This window comes from Heteronotia binoei, chromosome 13, assembly GCF_032191835.1.
Source record: "Heteronotia binoei isolate CCM8104 ecotype False Entrance Well chromosome 13, APGP_CSIRO_Hbin_v1, whole genome shotgun sequence".
Classification (NCBI taxonomy): Eukaryota; Metazoa; Chordata; class Lepidosauria; order Squamata; family Gekkonidae; genus Heteronotia; species Heteronotia binoei.
This window is the reverse complement of record NC_083235.1, coordinates 76,417,631-76,444,453: the sequence shown is the minus strand read 5'-3', so window position 1 is coordinate 76,444,453 and position 26,823 is coordinate 76,417,631. Positions and strand designations below refer to the sequence as shown.

Here is a 26,823-nt window from a genome sequence, read left to right as displayed (position 1 = left end):
CCCTATTAAGAAACAGCACTGCTGGTGAAGGTTTTATTGCTCTTGTTGGCATCCATAGGAATTTTAAAGCGCTGAACAGTTGCATGCTTCTTTTTTTCTTTGGCAAACTTGCTGAAAACGTATTTTATATTGCATTGCACTATAAATAAAAGTGTTACATTACTTTTGTCTTCCTGTGTCTTGCAAAGAAAAATAAAATCCAAATCTGACTATAAAGACAAGACTAGTATGCCTGTAAGGAACACCTATCACATTCCACAGAAAGCTACAAGTTTGTGAATATTCTGCAAATCCTGGGAAGGATATAGCCAACTTTCCCACATAATCCTGTCCAATTCAGCTCCTTACCACAGCCCCTTTTGTCCATGCAGGTTCCATGATCCTCAGTATAACCTTTCTGAGTAGTCAAAGGAGACCTTCCTCCTTTTTGAATGAACATAAAAGCTTGTTGGATCCACTCCATCAGTAATACTATTTAATTTTTCAGCAATAAGAGCACTTTAGAGCAAACAAGTAATTTGAACCTTGCTCATGGGGCTTACAATGTCATCAAACACAGAGGATTTGTCAAATGGTGTCAGGCAGATAGTGGAAGGCAGTACATGAAGTGAAGCAAGAATAGCTTGATAAGAAGTACCTCATGTGAGAAATGTGGGCAGGGATGTTCTGAGCCAATGAGATGCAAGATAGTTTCTGGAGGAAGATGAAAGGTGATACTGTGTGACACAAAGTGTTGGACTTGATGGACCATTAGTCTGATCCAACATGGCTTCTCTTATGTTCTTAAAGATATAAACCTTGAAGTGGATGCTGAGATTTAAGGATGTGCAGCTACATATGATATAACTGAAACAACAGATGATTTTAGAATTATTCTGTATCATTAGAAGAGAAGAAAGAGGACAAGAGGCAGGGTGAACAAGGAAGTGGTAGTCTACTTCATAGATTATCAGATCTCATCCAACTGTTTTAGTTTGATGTACACAGAAAAAAGAGTAGAACTAGCATAGTGAGAACTAGTATGCCATAATGGATTCAAAACTAATTCTAGATATTTATCAAATCTATAGGATTGCTGGCAATAGGGTGATGAAGGTGATGAAAAGGACATAGCACCACATTTGGCAACCACTCGAATATGAAAGCAGAAAACTGCAGACTCAAAGAGTACGCGTAAGCAGAAGCAGAAGCTCACAGTAAACTGCTGTAAAATATATAATATATGTGCAAAAAGTATTCAATAAAGTGCTAAAGTGTGGGATGACTGGACTGGTTCCTTGAGATTTCCAAGTGAGCAAGGAGAAAGAGCTATGCTATAATGTAACATAATTAGCTCTTATGTGGACTTACAACTTTTGGTTACAAGACAACCTTTTCTGAGACTGCTTGCACTGTTATGTGGATTTTATACATGTGCATGTTATTTTCAGGTCTGCATAGAATGTTCTCAGGCTGTCATTGTACAGCTTTTGTTGATATAAATTTGTAAGAATTTCTCACAACTGATACTTATAGCACTTTACTGAATACTTTTTGCACATATATTATACCTTTTACAGCAGTTTGCCATGAGCTTTTGCTTCTGCATTTACACAGCTTCCTCTTTGTGCTGGCGAGTAAACGGGTATGGCAAGTTTTTGAGCCTGAAAAGCCAGCGGAGTGTCTCCAAAAGTAACAGCAAATTATGGGATGTAAAGAGGTTTCAATAGAAAGATTAGGAATGCTGTGTTTGCATGTTACCTGGACATATCCAGGAAAAAAATGTCAGAAAGATATAAAAGTGAGCAAAAAGTGAAAGTGTACATTAAATTAATATGTGAGACACTCCCAAGAGCTATCAGAAACATTTAAAGTTTTGCATGAATCTAACCCTTCAGTCACTTTATCATTAAACATATTATTATTTTTACATTATGAAACACATACAGGACCTAGCCAAATTGCAAGAAACTTACCTTCTGAGAGACGGGAGGGTAGTAACAACCCTCTTCTTCCTAATTCAGCTAAAGCCAAACATCCGCCATGCCAAGAATTGTCTGTTTCCTGGAAACTATTATTTTAGAAAACAGAAAGATTATGTTCAAGCTGTTACTGTTTTGATTTTCAACATATGCATTATCCATTATTGTCAACATGTTCTTTAAGGAAGTTTTATACTACGCTGAGCTCCTGTGTAGCTGAGCACAGCAGAGCATCAGGTTCAAGGATCTCAACTTTTCTTCAAGTGCTGGGAAGTGAGCTGAAAGCAGCTAGCAGAAATCACACAATCTCAGCCGTATCCTGTACAACTGTTCCTTTCACCCTCTTATTTTTCCAGGACAAATGGTTCTTAAAATATATTTGTTCACTAATAAATGCAACAAGCATTACTCAATCTGAAGTAGCCATCTTAATCCACAAAGAAGCAGGCATACAACACAGACTTAAGGACTGAGAGTAATCCATAACTGGAACAGCAAGTTCAAACTAGAGGAGTACTGCTACTTCCAGACACAAAGAGCTTACACAATGCAAGATGATTCTACACATCAACTGTGGCCTTTACAAATATGACAATACAAAAATGTTTTAACATTTTGTTGGAATTAAATGCCAGCAGTGAATAAACAAAACCTCAAGTGCATCTGAAATCTTAATTCTTTTATTTGAAAAAAAGAACATAAGTTTATATTCCATTATTTACTCAATGGCTTACATGCAACTTGAACTGATGAGAAACAGGTGATCCACTAGCAGTAATACATATATTAGTTCAGAAGATCTGTAAAACTTCATTAATAGCATGTATTGTTTGTAAAAAGTACAGCAACGAAACAGAATACACTGTACCCAAGAAAACCACATAAGTGTCCTGTCCTCTGTCTCTCCCATACCTTTCCCAGAATCTTCCTCTCTACTACCGCTGCTATGTTTGTGCTATGATAAAATATCAATTTCATGGCAGAAGTTTGAAGAAATCTAGAGAAACCTGATGCAACACTACTTCTCTTTTGCCCACCCAAAAACTTAGACAGGACAAAGGTGATTGTATGGAGAGACTGTACTTCATGAAGAATCAGCAACAAATCATCTTCATGAAGGATCAGCAAGGTTTAACTGGCTGCACAGAAAAGGCAAGATTATGCTGGTTCCCAAGAAGCACAGCTGTCAACTCATTATGTGATACAAAGTTATACAGATTACCTGAAGCAGTCTAAAACAGATCCAACCACATCATCAGCTAGCTCTTTTGGTAGCCTCCCAGTCAGCCTGCCGATGCTACAAAATGCAAAAACAATTCATAGAGATTTAGATTCAACAATGCACAACTGTGAGTCAATCTATAACCTAATATCTAGTGCAAAATCTGTTAAGTACATTTTGGAGTTCTCTTCAAAACAAAACATGCTGGCTACTGTATTCTTTCAATTCCAGCTCAGGCAACATGAGCACTTGCACTATATATTAAAAAGAAAAAAGTAGTAAAATTTAACAGGGGAATCAGTGCTAATGTTGTTCAGTCGCACAGTCGAGTCCGACTCTTTGCGACCCCATGGACAAAGTCACACCAGGCCCTTCTGTCTTCCACCATCCTCCAAAGTCTCCAAAGTTAGTTACATCAGTAATGCTGTCCAGTCATCTCATCTTTTGCCACCCCCTTCTTCTTACGTCTTCTGTCTTTCCCAGAATCAGGATCTTCTCCAGTGAGTGCTCCCTTCTCATTTGGTGGCCAAAGTATTTGAGCTTCAGCTTCAGCATCTGACCTTCCAGGGAACAGACTGGGTTGATTTCCCTTAGGACTGACTGATTTGATCTTCTTGCAGTCCAAGGGACTCTCAAGATTCTTCTCCAGCACCACAACTCAAAAGCATCTATTCTTCTGTGCTCAGCTTTCCTTATGGTCCAGCTCTCACAGCCATACATTACTACTGGGAATACCATAGCGTTGAGTATACGGACTTTTGTTGGCAGGGTGATGTCTCTGCTTTTTATTATACTGCCCAGGTTCACCATAGCTGTCCTCCCAGGGAACAAGCATCATTTAATTTCATGGCCACAGTCACCATCTGCAGTGATCTTGGATCCCAGAAATATGAAGTCTGTCACTACTTCCATATCTTCTCCTTCTATTTGCCAAGGTGTGATGGGGCCGGATGCCATGATCTTAGGTTTTTTGATGTTGAGTTTCAAGCCTACTTTTGTACTTCTTTTTTAATACAGGAGTGTTAATCAAGAGGACTAAAAGAATAAGAAAAGAGTAGAAGTATTTCAGCATCAAATGCCAGATTCTGGAATTGGTCTTATCAATCCACTACAATCTTGTGCTGTAACACATTAAAGAATGCAGGGTCATTCCACTGGGACCAAGTTCAGTTGTGTAAGTAACTCTTTGGCCAAATGAAGTTACTGGAAAGCAGATGATGTTTATATCAAACACCACGGTTTGAGACACACAAGAAAAACAGAAGTATAAATATTGCTTGGGGACAGAAGCACTAATATTCAGTTATTCTGAATATGACAGGAAAGCATAAATCTGCAACTGCAAACTAATGTAGACTAAACCCTGAGCACTGGCTACTTGCCTCTTTTCTGTGAGCCCTTCTAGGTGCCAACTAAAGATGTGCGAGTCAGTCACACAGTCAGTCCTCCCCGCCTGCTTCCCCAAGGAAGCCATCTTTGCTTCCCCTTCCCAGAGAAGTTATGCTGCTGCTGTTTACCAGGTATCCTATTTGCACCTACAAAATGATCAGCACAGGAGCTACTTATCAGCAAGTGACACAGTTTGCCAAGCGACAGGCAGAGGCTCTCACCAGTCATTCTGCTGGCTGGGAGGAGTCCTACTCAAAACAGGATATAGGTAGCAAATAAGAACTGACTGAAGCAGGAGAAAAGGTTACTATAGCTAAAAAGAATAGAAGACATTGTATGGAAATGGCCTAAATGAACATAGAAAATATGGAGATGCAGATGCCAGCAGGAGCAGAGACGTAATCATTAGTCCCAGAACCCAAGACAGGAGAGAGTTAACACTATAGCAATGAAAGAAATTAGAGAAATGGAAACTGGATAAGAGAATGCAGAGAAAGAAGAGATACACGTAACTAGGAAATGGACAGATACATGAGGAATAAGGTCTGTGGAAAGGAACATGGCACTCATGATGCCAAATTTATGGGGTACTTTCAAACCACCCTAAAAGCTAATTTCACGTATTAATATAAATGAACCTTTCCATATACTTTCCCCCCTCAAGTTAGCAATTACAAAAATTGCAATTGTCAGTAAGCCTTCATTACTATCAGACACCATGTAGGCTAATGCAGGGTACAAAACATTCAGTAACATCCTAATAGCTCAGAAGAAAGTCAGATCTAGAATGCTGAAAGCTACAGAAATTGCTAAAGGGAATGAAAGATCAGTTTGGTTCAACAGAAACAGAGATTCTAGGAAGTATGCTGCAGTTAGGAGAGAGACGGAAGAAAAGTTTCATGGCAGTTTTAAGCAGCAGTGGGGCAATTCGCGTTGGCACTAATGTGTATGGGGAAAAAAGGACAATGTTTCACAAATTGATCCAAATAATAGGGATGGGCATAGCTCACAAGCCAAAATTTGGTACAAACATCAGCTGGTTCAGAACCGATGTTCGAGGAAGGCACCTTCTCTAAACATTTACCAGCACCCACCCTGCCGTTAGGCTGAAATGTCTGTGAGCCATTTCACCAGTGGGCTTCACTTCCAAATGAATGAAGTGGCTAGCAGCCATTTTAGCTTAACAGGTGACAGGTGCACACACATGATTAGGCTGAAATGGCTGCCAGCCTTTTAAATCTAACAGTGGGGTGGGTCCACCTATCAGCTGTTGGGCTGAAACAGACATTTCAACCAGCCAGCCATTTAACCCTTCCCCAGCAATTCTCCCCACCTTCTTCCTGCTGCAGCCAGGAATAAGTGCAAACCAAATTCACTGGTTCAGTTTGAGGCTTTTTGGCTCAGTTTGATTCAGGGTTCAGCTCAAGGGCTGCCTTGAAACCCAAACCAAACTGGATTTTTTGGGGTTTGTGCCCATTCCTATCAAAATAATATGTGTTGACTTTAGATGTTCTGGTTCCTGAAGTGAAAAATCATAATGATGCTTACCTGTGCCTAATGGAACTAGTTTTCTTTTAAATGCACAAATTGCTACTGAAACAAGAAATGGTACCCCTCTACGGAATGCGTTACCCAATCTGAATTTCTCCTGGTGAGGCCAGTCTGAAAATAACAACCCAGATTTTTGGCAGAAAAGGATTGTAGGTTAGAAAGCAGGTATGTGAGACAGCAGTGGTGCTGAATTCCATATACTGATCAAAATAACCAGTCTGGCTGCAGGTCTTCATTTGTGCAATCCTCATTTAACCTGAAGTCACGTACCCTTTGGCTGCAGACCATCGGACAATGGTGTCTTTGTCTTTCAATCCAATCAGCAACTGTTCTATAAAACATAAATTTAAAATAAAAGTCAGAATACAACTTAAAAACTAAAAAACATTTGGACTTATTAACTTGCACTTTGTCAGATACTCTTTATAGTTGAGGTCTCTTCCTTTGGGGAAGGGCAACTGTTCTCTCCAAGCACTTTATAGCTGTAACTACTTCGAGAGTTAGCTTAATACTGCTGAATATACGGTAATGGCAACCTATTTGAGAAAAAAGTCTATCACAAATTTTGAAGAGAGCTGGAGCATGTATTATGTGTATTATACTAGAAGGAGACAAAATTAAAGTGAGACTGTACCACACAAATGTATGATAATGAAATAGAATTAAAATCTGTTCCAAATGCTATAACAAATGGGTTCTCAATATAAGATATATAATAAACTTTCTTTTGCACCTCAATATATTAATTATCTCTTAATGAAAGGATGTTATACTTAATATGTTGTAATGGTGAAGCTAATCAAAGATTTCAGGTTTTCACGGCTTGTAACATCATTAGGGTTTGTAGAATCTTTCGGGATCAAGTGCCGTGTTCTACTGGAGAAAGTTTTCCTTCCAGACATTTCGTTCTCAGCTGCGGAGAACATCCTCAGTGGCATTGCAGCCAGAGCAGGCGCTCAGACCTTCTTGGCTGCTGTGCATTGAGTGGGGCCAGGGCTGCTGGAGAGCTGCTATTTGTAGGCTGGAGGGGGTGTGATGAAAGGGCAATTGGTTTGTGGATGTGCCCATTGTTTGGGCACAGTTTTAACAGAAAGGAAGAAGGCATTTTCATCCACCAATCTTGGTACCCAGCTCTGCAAAACACCCTACAGACTATAAATTGCAGAAAGTCTCAGAACAACCAGCAAATTCCACAGAACAATCAGCACAGTCAACAACCATCTTCCTTATCTTCAAACCCCTTCCAACCTTCCCAGCAATTAACACAGAACAATGGTCACATCCAACAGCCAGTTTCCTTATCACTACCCTTCCAGGAAGCCCCACCAAACAATGGGCACATCCACAAACCAATTGCTTTTTCATCACACTCCCTCCAGCCTACAAATAGCAGCTCTCCAGCAGCCCTGGCCCCACTCAATGCACAGCAGCCAAGAAGGTCTGAGCGCCTGCTCCAGCTGCAACGCCACTGAGGATGTTCTCCGCAGCTGAGAACGAAACGTCTGGAAGGAAAACTTTCTCCAGTAGAACACGGCACTTGATCCCGAAAGATTCTACAAACCCTAATGGTGAAGCTAATGTTATAATCAAAGTAGATTAGTTATGAAGTTTGAAACTGTTGTACCTCAATAGAAATAAGAACTATTGTATTTAATAAATACCTTCAAAATTATAATGAAGGGGATACAAAGGAAAATATTTCCTGTCTTATACACTTTGAACTACCTGACTGTTTTCAACAAATGCAATTATGCTGTATAACCCCCTTTTTGCCTTTCCCTTTTCTGTATCACCACTGTTTTCTAAAATTTAATGAGAATGAGAAGAAGAAAAGGGAACAGGGAGGACGAGGAGGAAGAGGAGGAGTTATCTTCATCCCCATCTAATAAAGCTGGATTGCAGTAATGCCTTGCTCAAGGAGGGGGGGGCAAGGTGGGTAATTCCAGAGGGGTCACCATGTTAGTCTATTGTAGCAAAACCAAGCAGAAGTCCATGCTGGGAGCCTGTCTTCTATTTTGTTTTTATGAGGAAACACAGACTTGTTAGGTTTTATGTGCAGAATGCAAGGGCACATATTTTTAAAAACATGAAGACCAAGCTTGGAACATCAAGACGTTCCTCATAGTGCAGAGAGGGACCTGTAATGCAGCTCAAATCACAGGCAACAACTAATAGGTAGAATCATGTACGAAAGACACTTATCACATGCTTGCTAGGGCAAAAATCAACATGGTAATCATGCTGGGGAAGCATTATCTTACAACAGCTGGACAGCTTGCCCCCCCTACTCTGTCCATCACTACTCAAACCTTGGTATCCAAAAGGCCCATACAAACCACGCAGGGGTTTGCTTGCACTTGATACTTAGCCTTAAGCACTGGATTGAGCCACCTTAGTTCCAGCACACACTTCATTTCTTGCAATTTGCATTTAATTAAGAATGTGTGAATTAGTTTCCTGTTTCATTTAATTCCAAGTAGACATGGATATGAACATATGAAACTGCCTTACACTGAATCAGACACTCAGTCCATCAAGCCAGTATTGTCTACTCAGACTGGCAGCGGCTCTCCAGGGTCTCCAGCTGAGGTTTTTCACACCTATTTGCCTGGACCCTTTTTGGAGATGCCAGGGACTGAACCTGGGACCTTCTGCTTCCCAAGCAGATGCTCTACCACTGAGCCACCATCCCTCCCCTAATATGAACATATGAAGCTGCCTTCTACTGAATCAGACCCTTGGTCCATCAAAGTCAGTATTGTCTTCTCAGACTGGCAGCGGCTCTCCAGGGTCTCAGCTGAGGTTTTTCACACCTATTTGCCTGGACCCTTTTTAGTTGGAGATGCCGGGGATTGAACCTGGGACCTTCTGCTTACCGAGCAGATGCTCTACCACTGAGCCACCGTCCCTCCCAATGTCTGCATTCAGCTGCTGAAACTTCCCTGGATCAGAAAGATTAAGCCAGGACTGTTCCTTACCCATATCTGTGGATTTCAGGCATAAATTACTGACAGGAATAACCATCCTAACCTTTAAAAACTGGGTAAAGGCAGTTTAGCGTTCTACAGGGCTTTACTGTTCTACAAAAACAACAAACCAAACAAAGAGCTGCAAGGAGATTTAATGCTCACATGAAAAGACAATTACAATCTTGCAAACAATTAGTCAAGAGTAGCCCTTTGACAACTTCCATGAAATGATTATAGAAAAACTGTTCTGAGGACTACAACTTCAAAATTCAAGCATGGCTCCTTCTGCAACGTAAACTTAAAAACATGCCTCATGGCAACCTGGGAAATGTACTATGCAGCATTTCTGGACACTGATACTGACAATGCCCAGTATTCTCACAAAAGTAGTTTCCCTGAATAACCCGAGGGAAGTTTGAAGGGATAACTGAGACCAATTCAACCATCTTGCATCTGTAGTGCTTAAATTAACCACTGGAAAAATTAATGGCATCTGTTACATGGTGCAGCAAGTTACTGTCTGAGAGAAAAAGGCACACGAGGCTAGGTTACATTTGACTGCACTAGCAGCAACACATACAACTCAAACAAGTTTTCAGTTCTCACAAGTCTTCTGCAACTCATAAGTTCAAACGTTCTTTTATCAGTAAAAATAGGCTAATTTCCTGAAGCTATTTGCATTCTTGCTTCTAAGACGCTGTAACAAGGAAGAGGTGAAAACTTATAAGTGAGGAAACTATATTCACAGAGGCCATGGGCAGCAGACGGTACATTATTTTCTGTTTGGAGACAGCATACCTACAACACTTTCAACCTCTCCTGGGATATCATATTCCTCTTCCTCATCCTCCTGCTCGGTGACAGCTGTTGTGTTTGTTGTTTTCTGTGCAATGGAAACCCCAGCAGAAGACTGCAAGTTTGCAGCTAAAGAGCGGAAGCCCCGCTGATACCTAAAAAGAGAAAGATACATTTTCATGATATGCCAATATACCGTACACACGTCAAACATTCCAGAAGAGTACTTTCAAACTAAGCATTTATACTGACTTTAAAGCATTTCTCTTCTATACTTTGCTTTGTGAACAGAGGTCAGAGCAGGTTTCCTCAAGGAAACTGCCTACTGCTCAGTGAGATCAACTACAAATCTGTTTATTTCCACATTTATCTAAGCACAGAGAGTTTGCTGGTATAAATTTCAAAAGGTTTTGCTCTGCAGATCAGGAATTAAAAGCCACTTCATTTACCTGTGTGTGAAGAAGTTATAAATAATCCAATAAAAGCACTCTGCAAGCACTATGTAATCAGTACTAGTTTTCTCTTACAATCCCAAGTGATAACTATGCAACTCAACCTGCAGTCATCCAGCTTGCGGACTTCCCAAAGGCTGGTTGACCACTGTGTAAACAAAATACTGAACTTGATGGGCTTTTGGTCTGATCCAGCATAGGTCTCCTTTTGTTTATTATATTCTGTAAACCAGGGGTGGTTTCAGATTGTGAGAATCTTTGGCGAGGTGCAGTCATGTGGGCACTTCAGGATGGCTGCAGGAACCGATCCACTTGGATCCCATCTAAGCTCCCATGCACAGATATTCAACTTCGCTGCCTCCCCACTCTAGCTGCAGCATGAAATGTCCCTCACCCAATGCTACTCCAGCAAAGCATGAAAGGAGAGTTAGAGGGCTGATGGGATAGGAGTGAAAATGGATCTTTTCAAAGGATTCAGTCCCTATGACACTGTGCATGACTCTGAGCTCCCATACCAGCCTCCCCCCCTCATTCCATCCCAGCGCTACAAGATCTGCTGGACCTGGACAAGAGGTCACATCTGTGAGGCCGAATCTGCCATCTTAATCTTTGTAATTTTAGATTTTATATATTTTAAATTGGCCTTATACTGTTTTTATTGTTGACTGCTTTTATGATGAAACCCACCCTGAACCTGTTCTAAGGGAAGGGCAAGCTAAAAATCGAATAAAATAAAATAAATAATAAAATAAATTTATGCCTTTATATTTTCCATTGATTAAAATTTTGCTTTGAAAGGGGGGGAAATCTTGTATTTTGCCTTTCATATGAGATAAATATTATCAGTGGAAAGGATATCTAAAGACAGAGCACAATAAGGAAAATGCTGAATTCATAATATAATACAGGAAGTACAGGAAGGAGAAAGTTGCTTATACCCGAGATATACAAGAGTGTGCATGCCAATATATTTAAACCAGAGCTCCTTGTCATCATATGAATGTGTGGTGCTTAAATACTCATCCAGCTCTAACAATCATAGGTTTTACTGCTCAGGTTAACTCAATAAAATGGGGGAAAGACAAGTAAAAACATGATCCCGAAAAGAACAAACCTCCACTTTGCCACCTTTGGCTTAAGAAATGTCAAGCCAAGTCGCTGAACAAGTTTCACTCCCAGCTTGCGAAGAAGTGTTTGGTTACTTTCAGAAAGCTTGCAGTTATCAAGGCATTCAAGCACAGTGGAAGCTGTAAGAAAACACACACCATACAAAATTTCTTCTTGAATTAGTTTTATCCTACGTGTGCTTGCCAACTTGTTTTTAATAGGGATAAAGTGGTATACTAAAAGACTTTGAATGCTACACTGTAAAATATACACTCAGCTTTTAACTCTGGCCTATCAGTAGTTTAAGAGCCCCGTGGCGCAGAGTGTTAAAGCTGCAGTACTGCAGTCCTAAGCTCTGCTCACTACCTGAGTTCGATCCCTGGTGGAAACTGGGTTTTCAGGTAGCTGGATCGAGGTTGACTCAGCCTTCCATCCTTCCGAGGTCGGCAAAATGAGTACCCAGCTTGCTAAGGGGAAAGCGTAGATGACTGGGGAAGGCAATGGCAAACAACCCCGTAAAAAGTCTGCCATGAAAACGTTGTGAAAGCAACGTCACCCCAGAGTTGGAAATGACTGGTGCTTCCACAGGGGACCTTTCCCTCCTTTCCTATCAGTAGTTTCCCTTTCGAGCTATGAAGAAATTTGAAGAGATATTTGAGGTATTGTTATTTCTCCAGTATATCTGGCAACCCACTGCAATTTACAACTGATGTTCCTAAGAGCTATTTTCCTCAACTGATTTTTAGTAAAATCCAATCATACTGTAAGAAGGGGATATTTAGTCATTAACTATCTAAAAACCCAACTGCACTAGGCAGTCTACAACTTCAGTGGCCTGAACTCACATGACTTACCACAGTTGTGCCACAAGCTGACTTTCAGTAACTTCCCTATCATTTGTTTGTTACCTATAAAGATGAATAGCTCAGAAGAGTTTAATAGTTTGAAGAGATTCTAATTAAACAATATCTTTATGTGCTTTGTTACTTCGCACATAAAGACACACCTTTCTGAGAAATCAGCTGAGGATACTTCGTTATTGCCCACCTTCTGTTATCCTAAGGCTATATATACATTAGTAGAAACATGATGAGGTTTATAAACCCATAATAAACGTGTTTAAAGTTAAAAATGAATAGTAAAGAGCAGTCTAGATAAAAAGTGGCCTTTGATTAAAACCACAGAATTAAAAAGGGCTTGACTTAGGGAGGATATTGCTGATGGCCAAAGGAGGAGGGAAAAGACTACTTATATTTGTCACCTGAAGCAATGCTTGAAAACTTATTAAAATGCCTTTTAGGCTATCATATTAATAGAACTAGTAATCCTTAATAGTTTGAACTTGCAATAATCATTCTTCCAAAATACAGAGTAAACACCATTATTTTAAATCTTACTGTGAGGCTTGTTCTATTCAACTCTATGCCAAGCTCAAAGAATTATACTGGACCTTAAATGTACTATGGTTTTCAAATATGAATCCTTGCAGCCTCCCTGAACAAGAAATGACTCCCAAATTTTAGTGTGGCATAGTAAGTGTCAGGGCTAAGAGCCGGGAGACTCAGGTTTCAATCCATATTTTGCCATGAAACTCACTGGATGAACCTCACTAGTTAACTTTCTTTAAGCCCTGCACCCTCACAGAGTTGAAGTGGGGGCAAAATGGAAGAGAAGGGATCATATATGCCACTCTGAGCTCCTTGAAGAAAAAGCAGAATAAAAAAGAAGGAGAAGAAAGAAGAAGGAGGAGGAAGAAGAAGGAGGAGGAGGAAGAAGGAGGAGGAGGAAGAAGGAGGAAGAAGAAGAAGAAGAAGGAGGAGGAGGAGGAGGAGGAGGAGGAGGAGGAAGAAAGAGGAGGAAGAAGGAGGAGGAGGAAGAAGGAGGAAGAGAAGGAGGAAGAGGAAGAAGAGGAAGAAGAGGAAGAAGAAGAAGAAGAGGAAGAGGAAGAAGAGGAAGAGGAAAAAGAGGAGGAAGAGGAAGAGGAAGAAGAGGAGAAAGAGGAAGAAGAGGAAGAAGAAGAGGAAGAAGAGGAGGAAGAAGAAGAAGAGGAAGAAGAAGAGGAAGAAGAAGAGGAAGAAGAAGAGGAGGAAGAGGAAGAAGAGGAGGAAGAAGAGGAAGAAGAGGAGGAAGAAGAGGGAGAAGAGGAAGAAAAAGAGGAAGAGGAAGAAGAAGAGGAAGAAGAAGAGGAAGAAGAAGAGGAAGAAAAAGAGGAAGAAAAAGAGGAAGAAGAGGAGGAAGAAGAAGAGGAAGAAGAGAAAGAAGAAGAGGAAGAAGAAGAGGAAGAAGAGGAAGAAGAAGAGGAAGAAAAAGAAGAGGAAGAAGAAGAAGAAGAGGAAGAAGAAGAAGAAGAGGAAGAGGAAGAAGAAGAGGAAGAAGAAGAAGAAGAAGAATTGCAGATTTATACCCTGCCCTTCTGTCTGAATCAGAGACTCAGAGCAGCTTACAATCTCCCATATCTTCTCCCCCCAAACAGACACCCTGTGAGGTGGGTGGGGCTGAGAGGGCTCTCACAGCAGCTGCCATTTCAAGGACAACCCCTGCCAGAGCTACGCCCCAAGGCCATTCCAGCAGGTGGAAGTGGAGGAGTGGGGAATCAAACCCGGTTCTCCCAGATAAGAGTCCACGCACTTAACCACTACACCAAAACAGAGTACTGAAACCTGTGAAAAAGCATATTTTTCTTTCCCAACGTAACTAACAGAACAGCGTTCTTAACTTTGACTGGATTCTGCCCATTTTATTTTGAATAACTATTTAAACTATTAAGTAGAATCTTACCATATGGCAAACAGTCTTCTCTTTTGCCATGCTTAAAAAGTTGTGCCTGCAAAAGAGAAAAGCAGGCTTCAAACAGGCATATTAAGACCGACAACAAATGCTTCAAACAATGAATGGCGATATTATCAATTAATGCAGGGGTGTCGAACTTATTTGTTGTGAGGGCCGGATCTGACATAAATGAGACCTTGTCGGGCCGGGCCAAGGACTGTATGAGGATCATCGCAAGGAATAATGGTCTTCCCAGATACATCTTCCCCCCAGTAGATATTTTGGAGTCTGATATTTTTTCCCCAGGATCACAGCCCCATGTGGGATATTAACTACATGGGTTGTGAGAGTGTAGGGGGGAAGGGGCAAAATGGTTTGCTTCTTCTTCCTCTTCTGTCAATATAGTACAATTCATAGAAAAGGCTGAAAGGAGCACGTTCACCCTCTTCCTCCTTTCCACCACAGTTTCTCAATGTGTTTGACTGTTACTCCATGTAAGTACCATAACCCGAGGAATAAACTTTTAAAGGGTTGGAAGTGGCTGTAGGGAAGGGGGGGAGAAAGCCAAAAAGATTGGCAACTGTCAACACCTTTCATTAACAGATCATGAAGTTCAACCCTATAGCATTATCACTTAATACAGAAGCTAGCGTGGAAACTGGGGTGGGCGAGAATTTATTGCTGTATTTGTCCCAAGATCTCAGAAGTTTATTATATAATTATTACTAATGTAAATTTGATGTCTTTTTTTCCCCTGAGTTTAAACCAAAGACCATAATGTGCCCTTGATGAAGTACCAACTTTGGCATAAGCTTTCTTGCTTGATTGTAAGTTTACAAGATGAGATTCTGACATACTAATCACAACACATTATGAATCACAAGTTGGAATCACATCTTGGACAAGCTTATAGATTTAGTTTTCACAATCAAGCATACAGGAAAAAGCCAAAATTGCTCACAATAGCTAATGTACATTCTAATCAGGTCTTTAATTTCATTGCTACATATTGGCCCTTAATGAATGACACAGGCACGTATTTTTAACTGAATTTAATTTACTCATTTAACAGCTTAATGAAACATTGTTGCTCACCATGACAAGTCCAGCTTAGTCTAAATGCCTGAACCTTTTTGAAGTAAAATGAGGACCAACCCTTCAAAGTATCATGAAATAATCGTGAAAACTACTGAGTTCTATAAATGGCAGCCATGTTTTCTTTGAAACATACAGGAGGGCAGCTAAACTGCTTTTTAAGAATGTAAAACTGTTCTGATTTTGCTTCAGGAACAGCTCTGTACTTGAAAGTCTGGGATGCTATTATTTTTGCACTATAAAGCCCTTGAATAGTTTAAAGGTATCCTTTCTTCTTGTTTAACTTTACTTGTGATCAGTCACCTCCCTTGATCATCTTTCTCTATCAGTGTAGGCAACTCATTACACTACTGATTCCATAAGAAGGAATCAGAGGCTTTGTTAGTCTTGATGGGGTCTTCCTTATAGAAAATGGATGCTAGCATATGTAGTAACATATAGCACCTGCCAGTAGCAGTTGGCTGCCAGTTAAAACTGCCACTTGCCATGCTGAAGAGTCTGAATTTCATCCCCACAGCTTCTGGCCAAGGGAACTAAAAAGCAAACCCACAGGGTCCCGGGTGTAATCAAGCTCAAGCAAAGGAAACCCCCAGTAAATGGTACATTACAGTCTTCACCAATACTTTACCATCAAAATACTTAAGTCAAAACTGTGTTTGGGATTACCTCAGTTGAGAATGCCATGCCTGCTGAGAAAGACATAGGATGGTCATTTAAAAATTACTTGAGGCCTGGGCGCTCCATTCTTTGAGAATTTTTTCTCCTCTGTGTTTAAAATGATGCATTAAGAGGACATTGCTCTGTGAGAGAAATATCAAGATTCTGAAACTGGACCTTTTGCATTGATTACCAGTCAGCTGAATGGATATTTTTATCTCCATGAGTAGCACCATCAGAGACTTTTCCATGTAGCTACCTGGAGAATTTGAAACAGAATTTTGGAGAGCAGTTTTGACTTACGGAAGAATGGACTTGGGAGTATGTTTGCATATTTTTGTTATGTGTAATTTCTAATTGTACTATTGAAAGTTCACTGCTTACTGTGCATTTTGATATTGTATGAGAGGTATCTGTTTGACATTATTATATACTATTACATGGTAAAGTATTATTGTGGTTAAAACAATTTTATTGGTAACATATGGTAATAAATCTATATCTTGCATCTTTAAAAACTTTTATCTATCCCATATATCACTTTCTACCCACCCCTCCCCCCGTTACTTGACCCCCGCCAGTGTTATTTACTTAAAAAGCAAATATTTAAAGGTACCCTTAACTATTAAAACAAAAATTTATATTCTTCTTCATTTTAAAACTTAATCATTATCAAAAATTGTCCAATGTCCTTTTATTTTCCACTCTTTTTCTACATATCTTCTAAACTTTTTCCGCTCCGTCTTAAAAACTTCTAAATCATAGTCTCTTAATATTCTTGTTAATTTGTCCATTTCACTCCATGTCATAACTTTTATAATCCAATCCCATTTCTCTGGTATTTTTTCTTGCTTCCACAACAGCACATACAATGTCCTAGCAGCTGAGAGCAAGTACCAGATTAAAGTTCTAGCTTCTTTTGGAAATTTTTCCATTTGTAATCCCAACAGATGATTCAGCAAGAGATTTCTAAGATCTTGGGATATGAGTTTAACAAAGTTGCAGAGACATGGTAAAGTATTATTGAAGACTGTAATGTACTACTTACTGGGGGTTTCCTTTGCTTTGCCAAAGGGAAGACCACATGCTGCATTTTTGGAGAAGCTATATGGCTCTGCACACAGTTAAGGTCTCACATTCAATCTCTGACACCACCCGGATTCCCTGTAATTCCAGTTAAAGGGATTCCAAACAGCAAGTGGCTTCACATACTCTTATAAAATGTTTATTTGTAATCCAACATACAGAAACCAGCATATAAAATGAAAATCACTATCGCAGTGGCATGCAAATCAAAGTGGAGGAGTGCTGCTTAAGAGAATAAAGCAGGATACTTTGTGATATGATATAAATGCTCAAGATACCAGGGAAAATGCTAAAAGGTGCATCTAAATATGCAGATGCCTCTCCCTTGGGTTTTATTCCTTTCAGCTCAAGGGCAAGATGCAATCTGAGCAACACAATACATGGTTGTGATTTAAAACTTATTTAGCAATCTCCCCCTGTTTTATCTAATGAACCTGTCATCAAGTGTAACTATTGTCTTATGACTGCAAGGCTATGAGAAACACTAGCCAGCGTCCACCCAAACCGCACATTTCTAGGTACACCCAGCGCTCTTGCACAACAAGCATTTACCCAGAAACAAAACAATAACTTATCTGGGGGTTTGAACTGGTAGCTGTTTAAACAAATTTTAACCCAATCACATTGAGAATATAGTCAACTGCAGCGTAATATAAACTGATGTTAGAATGAATCTGGAATGGAATGGAAAGGAAAGGAAAGGAAAGGAAAGAACACATTTGACCTACAATAACTTAATTGAAAATGTTTTCTTGGATCCAACGAATATATATTACTGTTTAATTTATATATCAACAATATGATTTCTGCTATCTGTGCCTAGAACTGTTATTCTCCATTGATGGCTGGAGTTAAAATTTCTATCCTACTTTTTCCTGATGATGCAGTTTTCCTATCAAGAACAACATTAGGACTGTCCTCTCAGATAAAAGCTTTTGTCTCTTACTGTCTGGAAGAATGCCAGATAGTTAACTATCAAAAATCCAAGGTCATTTTGGTGGGGGGTTTTGTGGGGAGGAGAATCACATGTTTGCCACAAGTGGAGAATTAATGGTAAGAATATCAAGGAAGTCCCCTATTTTAAATACATAGGGGTTAGGTTTGACCAGAGATTAATTTGGTCAGTGAAAGCTGTTCATGTTAAAAGATTGGCTACAGTGGCATCAAGGATTATCTGCCATTTCTGTTACTCATCTGGGGCTCAGTATATCCCAGCAAATCGTTTCACACCAAGGTGGCCGCATAAAGTTTATATGGGGCTAGTATCTGGATCGACAAAACAGGGGAGTCCTTGGATTCTTAAATTCCTACATTACATCTGCAGAATTCTGAATTGTGTTGCTAAGGTAGCTCTCTGAGCTGAATTGGAACAATCATCTCTTGAAGCTCAGGCTTGGTTGAAGGCTTTTCCCCTTAAAGTTAGAATTAAACACTCTGACATTCAAGAGGGCTATCTCAGCTCAGTTAGAGAGGACTCTAAGTTTCCCACAAGGATAAACTTTTCAAGCAAAAACTTTCATTGGATTCCCTTTATTCAGTTGCCAAACAGGAAGCCATAAGATTAAGAAACGTCTATTTAGGCATGATTGTAACAGTGCAATTTGAGGAGCATGACATGTTTGTTCAACTTAATTTACTGCTATTCTTTCACCTAGAGAACTTCTCAATTACTGATCGTATTTGACTGTTCCTCGCTACAGGCTTGCCTTATGTTGGCATGCCTTAATGCCTTACAATCTAGAGTTCTGCAAGGGAGGTATCTTAAGATACCATATTCTGATAGTGCATGCAACTGTGGTACAGGTAATGGAGACACCCTGGATCACATGATCTTTGAATGCAATTCCTTTTCTGAGCCTAGAAATCTTTTAATTCTTCCTTTTCTCCAAAAGACAGATCATATGGAGACATTACTTCTGTTATTAGAAATTATTATTAGAAAGTAAGAGCAGACCTATCACTCTTTTAGCTATGAAATTTTACGCATCTGTGATAGATTTCTGCAGCTGTTCAAATGGTGTCTAGCTTTTTTATATTTTAGTAATTAGTTATTAGAACTAGTAACTTGAGAAGCAGTATGAGGTAGATAAAGAAAAATATAACATGTCAGCAGAAATATTTTTGCTTATTTTTATGTAGGTGACTATAACTAACTTATTTCAATGTAACTGTGGCTATGTCACTATCGATATTCATGAAACAATATTCATTACAGAGGATAGGCAAGCAATTACCCCACTTTTGTTTTTGCTTCCATCCAACAGCTATGTTTCTACATGGGTACACACAAATGAGCCCTGCCTAGGCACAGCCATTCAAGGTACACTTTCTACCCAGAGCCTAATATAAATATTTATGCATTACAGATTACATCTCATAAGGAAAGACTGGAATTGTCAGTGATGAAGTCTAAACTGTAATCTTTCTCACTGAAACTGCTTAACATGGGCCTAATCATGCCAGGAGTTTCTTAAGTCAAAAGATAAATGACTACAGTTACTCAACAAATAGTCCCATAAAATATTTATTCTATACCCATTTCACCTAATTATTCAGTCAAACTCCAGACTGAGTTTCTTTTCTACCTGATATTTTGTCATTCCAAAAAGAAGGAAGCCTTCTAGATAAATATGGCCAGGAGTAAAAAGGAACTTAGCCCAGCCCTAGAAATATTACGCCTAAAGCATAAATGCAACCAAATCCCTATGACTATTCACCTGCTTTTTTATGCTTCAATGAATGCCATCACATGATTTTAGATGTATCTTTAATGAACATTATATTACAACCTACACAGAACACTGTGAGGGTTAGGTTTGGTATGCTTTATAAAAACTACAATTTATGCCAGTAACCAGAGGAGCCTTGTTTCCTTCCTGCTTATAATGGAATTGAAAGTCAAAGCAGAATATTCAAATCTAAAAACACTTGCACTGGACAAGAAGTGTTTTTTACCTGTTGAGGTAACCAATCATATTGCTCTATGCTTTCTGGGATGTCTATGTTATGCACAACATTTTTTGTAATATAACTGGACAGGTAGCTAGTTGTCAGTCAGTATCTAAAGTATACAGGGAAGATAAGTACTGGTTTTATATGTTCTCTCATTGTGAGCATTGGCCTCAAGGCTCTGTTAGACATAAGGCTCAGGGATAGATCAGGCCCTTGAGGGGTTCTCAATTTAGTCCACAGCACCTCTTTCCTATCCCATGCAAGTGCCTAAAACATCCTCAGGAACAATTAGATACTCATAGTATTAACAATCCAACCCCACTCTTCTGTTGCCTTTAAAATAAAAGCTACATATCAAGAAGCTTATAATAGAGGGCAACACAATTCATCAGATACAGAAATGTTGGTAAACACTAGTTGGTCTAATTTTCTCCAGACAAAAAAATATAGTTATGGCCTCTGAACATCTATTGGGTGAGAAATTTGCACTCCAATGTATTTTTGTTTAATAGCCTTGCTGTAACTGGGTTAGAAGTTACAAAAGACAACAGCGGTGCTTTAATTAGTAGTTTAATTCTGCTTCATAGTATATTTCACAGTGTTAAAACTGCTGATTATACTCCTAAATTGGTTACATCTACTCTTCATGTCTTTTCTCATTACCGTGAGCTAAATTAGTGGGGAAAGTAATGGGGCAAACAGAGAAAAGTGCTTGCTATACAGCCTTTATTATTAATGGTGAAGTAGTCTTTAGCTTGGTGGACCCCTGCTCAGACATTTCTTTTTGAAGAATGGCAAGCAGGTAGACCATTAGTGTTTAAAAGTCAATGAACTCCCCAGAATTTGTAGGATCTGGCCATTAAGTTATTAGCCAAGCCACTAACATGTTGCCTCTACTTCCCACCTATACAATGGAAACTGTACTGTCCAAACTCTGAAGACACTGCAAACGTATTTAAATGTAAATGCATTAATTGGCTATTCTTCAAAGAATTATGAGTTACCACATCTTAGCTTCAGCACAAATTTATTTTAAAACATTTAGGTAAATGGTTAACAGTAAAAAAGGGATGACTCCTTATTCAGCATCAGAAAACAAAACTGAAAGTTATATGACGGGATACTCTCAGTTAATTTGCTGGTTTCAGCTCATACCATTGCAAACATTATGAATTTCAAATCACAGCAAATGGTCACATATACGTTCAACAATATTCTTCCACCTGAAAAGCCATGAATCATATATTTCAAATACTAAAATATAATGAGAAACAAAGAGATTTGAAAGGCAATGAATTTAAAATTTCTCTTCGGCTTTCTTGAGGGGCTTCAGAACATACTGCAATTACATTGTCAGGTAATCAAGAAAGAATTCTTTATAATAGAAAATGAGAGGAGATTTTTCAGATCGCTTATCTCCTAAAGCAACCCTAAAACTGAAGAAATTTATTTTTAATTAGGAAGCCATTAATATACTTGCTTTGCCTCCTCTTTAGAACTCTGAAAGTTCCACAGTAGATCACACTGAAATTGTGGGAGGTATCTTTTTTATGCCCTAGGCCCTTCTGTTACACCACGTTCCTTCCATATTAATAGGGACACATAATGTGCGCCAAACTAACCAACCTGCTGAGAGGAATGCATCTACCTCTCCTTTAAATAATTACACTACCTACAAATTAGAGAAAACCATTGGCGTATCCTAGCAATAGAAGTGTCAGATCTGGTTTTCTTGCTTTAGAAATAACATGGTGCAAGGTACAAACTAGTTTCTTAGTAATCAGGGAAAAACCTGACACACCTCCTAATTGTCTGAGTAACCCATTTAGACTTCGCCTTTGTAAGATGTAAGAATCAGCATTACCTCTGGGATATCTTCCTGAAGCTATACAAATCATCACTATTAAGAGTGGCATGACTGCTTGGCAGCAGCCACATCTTGCTGCCAAGCAGATGAGAATCTACAGTTACCCTCTGGCTCTAATAAACTACATGCAATGGGATTACCCAGCCTTGAGGAAAGACTGAACATAATTGCTCTCCAGCACCCCTCAGAGGTCAGAAAGGCAATTCCCTGAAACTTAGGATAGCTCACTCACCTCATAATGGAAATGTACAATAAGTGATAAGCAGGTATTTCCTGGGGAATTATTTAGAAGAATTATCTGTGTCAAAAGGATTGAATAAATATCCCAGTTTGCATAGGAAGTATATAACCCACTCATTAGCAGCATGTCGCTCCAAAAGCTCAAAAATTTACCTGCCATAAGAATCCTTAGTCTCTTACCTTTAAAAAAAAAAAAAGTTTTCCTGTTATCAGGAGTTTTAACAGAAATCTGCACATAGAATGGGAGTGGGAGGAACTCTCACATACTTTTTTCTTTAGTGGAAACAACAACAAAGTCTTGCAGTACCTTAATAACTATCAAACGTATTGTGTGACATAATACCTCCCTGAGCCAGAACCTACTGATCAGATGCATGAAACTGCAGAGGCCAGAAATTCAGAAATCCAAGACAAAGGGAAATGGAAATTTCAAATGGAAAAAACAGGGAGTCTTATGTCCCTAGGAGATTAACACAATTATCATGGCATAAGCTTTCATACTGGTACCATGAGGCTTGGGCACTTTGACCGCAACAGACTAAGCTGGCCACATTCTGAAATCCTTCAAGCCACTTACTTAAAACATTTTCTCATTCTGAGTTAATAATTCCATAACACCACAGAATAGAACACGTCTACAATTAGTTGTGTGGCATTAAAGCAAAGAAAATTTAAATGTGCATACAAACAGAGACTTCAATCAGTTCTCAGAGATCTTGGTGTGAATAACAATTAAATGCAAACTGAAAAGCTATTAGAAGGGTTACATCCAATTGGCAATTGAACCTTCAGAGTCAAGAAGGGAGAATCATGCACTCCTCACCCCTCCTTTCCAATGCCAGGAGAACAAAAAGGGGAAGCATACTAAAACTCTACACAGTATCCATCTAGTTAGCTAAACATAAAGCCAGTGGGCAAAACTTAAGAGCACTGTGTCTCAAAGCCTACAACTTTAAAAATAGATAGGTGGCTTTTCATGACCTCATCCGTACAGGGACAAGGCAACATTCAGATCTACATTTCTGTTTTCATACCTGTGAGTATAAAGAACTGTGAAGCAGATCTCTCCCTGACTTGGGGCACAATTCAGCAGAACTATTCCAAAACAATCCTTGAAGGAGGAGCAATTCTCAAATAAATGCCCCTTCTCTAGGCACAAATAAAATAGTTTTCTAGATTCACTTAACTTGCTAGCCAGGATGTTTCATTTTAAAGTCATTACAGACATTAGTACACTGTATCTTTTATAAAAGAAATCCAGGCACAATGTAATGAGTTTCTGCCCCCCAGGCTACTTCAAGATGAGGACATAGCCGTCACGCAAGAAGCCGGTGTGCTACGCCCGGCAGGGCTAACAAAGAAGTGCTGGTTATATTGGGGCAGGTTTAAAAGCAAGCCTGCAGAACAAGAGAGTGTATAATAAAGGATTTTTAAAAAGATTATAAATGAACAGCAGTTTCCCACCAATTGTGTGCTAATGGTATTTCAAATTATCTACATAAAACCCCCTATAGTGGACACATGCACCTTACTTACACCCCAGTCACAAACTTCGAATGTGCAAGGTCCCAGCACAGAATTCTCTCTTTTGTCTAGAAATCATTTCCATTGGGGGAGGGGGGATCTTTATTCTTATCCTACATTTTTCTTAATATCTATACTATCAATGTACCTAACTCTCAGAATGCCAAGCTCAGTCCTAATCATTTAATGCAGACATCTTCAGCTCACCAACACAAAAAACACATGCAGCAACAAAGGTTGCCTTTAGTTATAGCGCAGACATGCCATATTTCAAGCCTCCAACTGAAAGGGATCAAACAGTGCTACCTGTGTTAGCACACCTGTTATGAAATGATGTGTTGCCATCAACAGGTGCAGAAAAACAAGCCCGTAAGAGGAATCAAGTTGTGTAACATGCAGTGCATGTTTCAACAAGAACTATGACAAACTCTGAACGCTGCATAAAGCAATGAATTCAACAGCAGCATGCCAGTTTACTCAAACAAATTCTGGAAGAAACTGGGGCAGTTCAACATTATTTCTCTCCTTCCCAAACCTCTACTGGAGAGGAGAGCACAAGCCCAGGATCCACATGCCATTTCAAACAGGTAGGTGACCAGAGGGGAAAAAGTAACATTTAAACAGGCTTTAAGAATTATGCTACCCTGAGACCATTTGTGGAGAAAGGATGGCAAGAAGTACTCTAAACAAACAAGAATTATTACTTTAAAATAAAGTGATCCCCTAAATAACCTGGTCATTAGATTTCCAGCTACTGTACGATTCAAATAAAATCCCTAGGATTGTTTGGTATGGTAGTGTTAGAAGGTCATCAAGTCTCATCCTAAGATATGCTTCTACTTTGGTAAATAATCACAGCTTTTATCTTGCTTCTGTGTCTCCTTTGGTATATGGTAAATACTGTCATCTTAAACTTTCTGGAGTAAGAGTTGTATTGTCAAATACAAATAGACTGCTGTGAATGCATTTTACAAGGCTTCAAAAGTTTTTTGTAAAAACACATGGGCAATGAGTCAGAAATCTGCTGTCCAAATTTCCCCTCTGAAAAGTTTTTCTCAGACCCTACATCTGAGAATCTTTTTTGCAGGAGGTGCCAAGGACCAAGCTCAGATTAACAGAACCCTCTAAGGGAAACCACTGGTTTGGATCCAGTGCAAAGATCACACAAGGACTGTATACCTTCCTGACTTCCAGCAGGCCTTTCTGACACAGGAACAGTGTGGAGTAATAGCCACATGACACAGCAGACTACCAATGGGAGAAAAACTGCTCTCTTCTTCCTCTTCCTGTAACCCTGGGAATAAAATTTTGCAGGACTGAAAAAAGACTGCTGTGGGGAGAGTAAAGGCAGGAAGATCAGCCATCATCTGCACCTTCCACTGATGGATCATGTGATCCAACCCACTGTGTCTCAGCATCGGTCTTATCACTCGCGAATATCTAACATAAGAATAATTTTGGCCTCTAGTAAGATTGTTCTAATGCAAAGAAATTTTAATAGAAAAAAAGCATTACTACTAGTGGGATGTCTAGTGGGTGGAGCAGCTCTAGAAAATCTCATTCCTTCACATCATATCTAGGTTTTTTTAAAAAATTATTTTAGCAACTAATCCCAGCAAGAGAGATCTCAGGCCAAGCTGAAACTGAGAAGAGAGTTCACTACTAAAAGTAGGCAGTGCCTGCCTTCTCCACTATGTCCAGCATCACCCACTAACTCTGTTGCACATGGGAACAGCCAGCTCCTAAAAAATAAGGGAAAGAACACTGAGAGAAATGGAGGGCAGGGCCACATGGCTTCCCTCTCAAACTAATTTTCCATTTCTGTAGCACTTCAATACGACAAATTGCAAACACCCAAACATGCCTGAAATGCAAGGAGTAGATCGCAGCTCGATAGACTAATTTATTTAGGGAATAATTGTAAGCAAATATAAACCTGAAAAACAAAATACTTCTCACAAGAGCAGATAAATTACAGTAAATTATATGAATGCCATTTGGGCACATTAATCAGATCGAACATACTATATACAATATATTTGCTTAACATTTGCAGTGTGTTGTTTATTTCCTTTGATCAGTCTTTGAAAAGCAGATGGGAAGACTTTTAAACCTTAACTCTTATGAACTGGAAATGCATTACAACAGTCCTTTTTTCTCCTGCTTTATAGTAGGATAAAGAAAAGCACATATATGATTTTTTTTTTTGCAGGTAATAATAAAAAGCCTTTAAAATCTCAGGTGGTACACTCTACTATTGGGGAAAAAATGAAACTTCGTGTTGTTCAAAAGCTACAAGGAAGTTCAAATATGTGTAGATAATGTAAAATACAGGCAGGTTCTTGCAAAGCAATCAACAGATATAAATGGATTCTGTATAAAAAGAATGTATACACCCTGCTTCATTTTAACCTTAAAGGAGACTTATAAAAAGTTAATCACATTGAAATAAACAGGTTTTCTCAGGAATTCAGTCGGGAATTTTGCTACAGTTCCAGTATCACATCACTCTCAACTAAACTGGTAATAAAGAGTACCAAATAAGACAGGTTGCTTACCTGTAACTGATGATCTTTGAGTGGTCATCTGTGCATTCACACCCATGGGATAAGCCGCCTGCGCCAATCTTGATTGGTACGTTAAAAAGCCCAGGATTTTTGCTCCCTGCTTCTAGTGAGCATGCACAGAGCCACTACTGCACATGCCCACCGGGCGGGGTACGGACATCCCGCCAGTTCCTTCTGACCGCTGTCGAGAAACATTAAGTCCAGGCGGACCAACAGCAGTGGGGAAGGAGAGCAGGTGGTGTGAATGAACAGATGACCACTCGAAGATCATCAGTTACACGTAAGCAACCTGTCTAACTTCTTCGTGGTCTCTGTGCTTCACACCCATGGGAGATTAGCAAGCAGACCTACCTGGAGGAGTGTGCTGCCTGCAAGACTGAAGAAGCTGCCTGCAAGACTAGACGTCCCAACTGAGCCTACTGATGGCAACGGATGTCTAAGGCATAGTGCTTCATGAAGACATGCAGCGAAACCCAGGTCGCTGCCTTACAAATGTCATTCGGAGAAGCACCTCGAAGAAAGGCTGTTGAGGTGGCCAAGGCCCTCGTGGAGTGCCCTGAAACAGGACCTGGCAAAGGCCTCTTAGCTATAAGATAGCAAAGTTTAATCATCTCTGTCAG

The 26,823-nt window shown here is 39.5% G+C and overlaps 1 protein-coding gene across 1 annotated transcript in view; it reads right to left on the bottom strand.

Moving 5' to 3' along the window:
• The window catches only part of TBCD (tubulin folding cofactor D), a 275,953-nt gene that overhangs the window by 211,149 nt on the left and 37,981 nt on the right, over window positions 1-26,823 (bottom strand). Inside the window, exons 8-13 of the mRNA XM_060253390.1 lie at window positions 14,225-14,270; window positions 11,454-11,586; window positions 9,891-10,042; window positions 6,394-6,454; window positions 3,184-3,258; window positions 1,956-2,050 (exon numbers count right to left, since the gene is read on the bottom strand). Coding sequence (XP_060109373.1) covers window positions 1,956-2,050; window positions 3,184-3,258; window positions 6,394-6,454; window positions 9,891-10,042; window positions 11,454-11,586; window positions 14,225-14,270 — 562 coding nt within the window. The remainder of the gene's footprint in view (window positions 1-1,955; window positions 2,051-3,183; window positions 3,259-6,393; window positions 6,455-9,890; window positions 10,043-11,453; window positions 11,587-14,224; window positions 14,271-26,823) is intronic.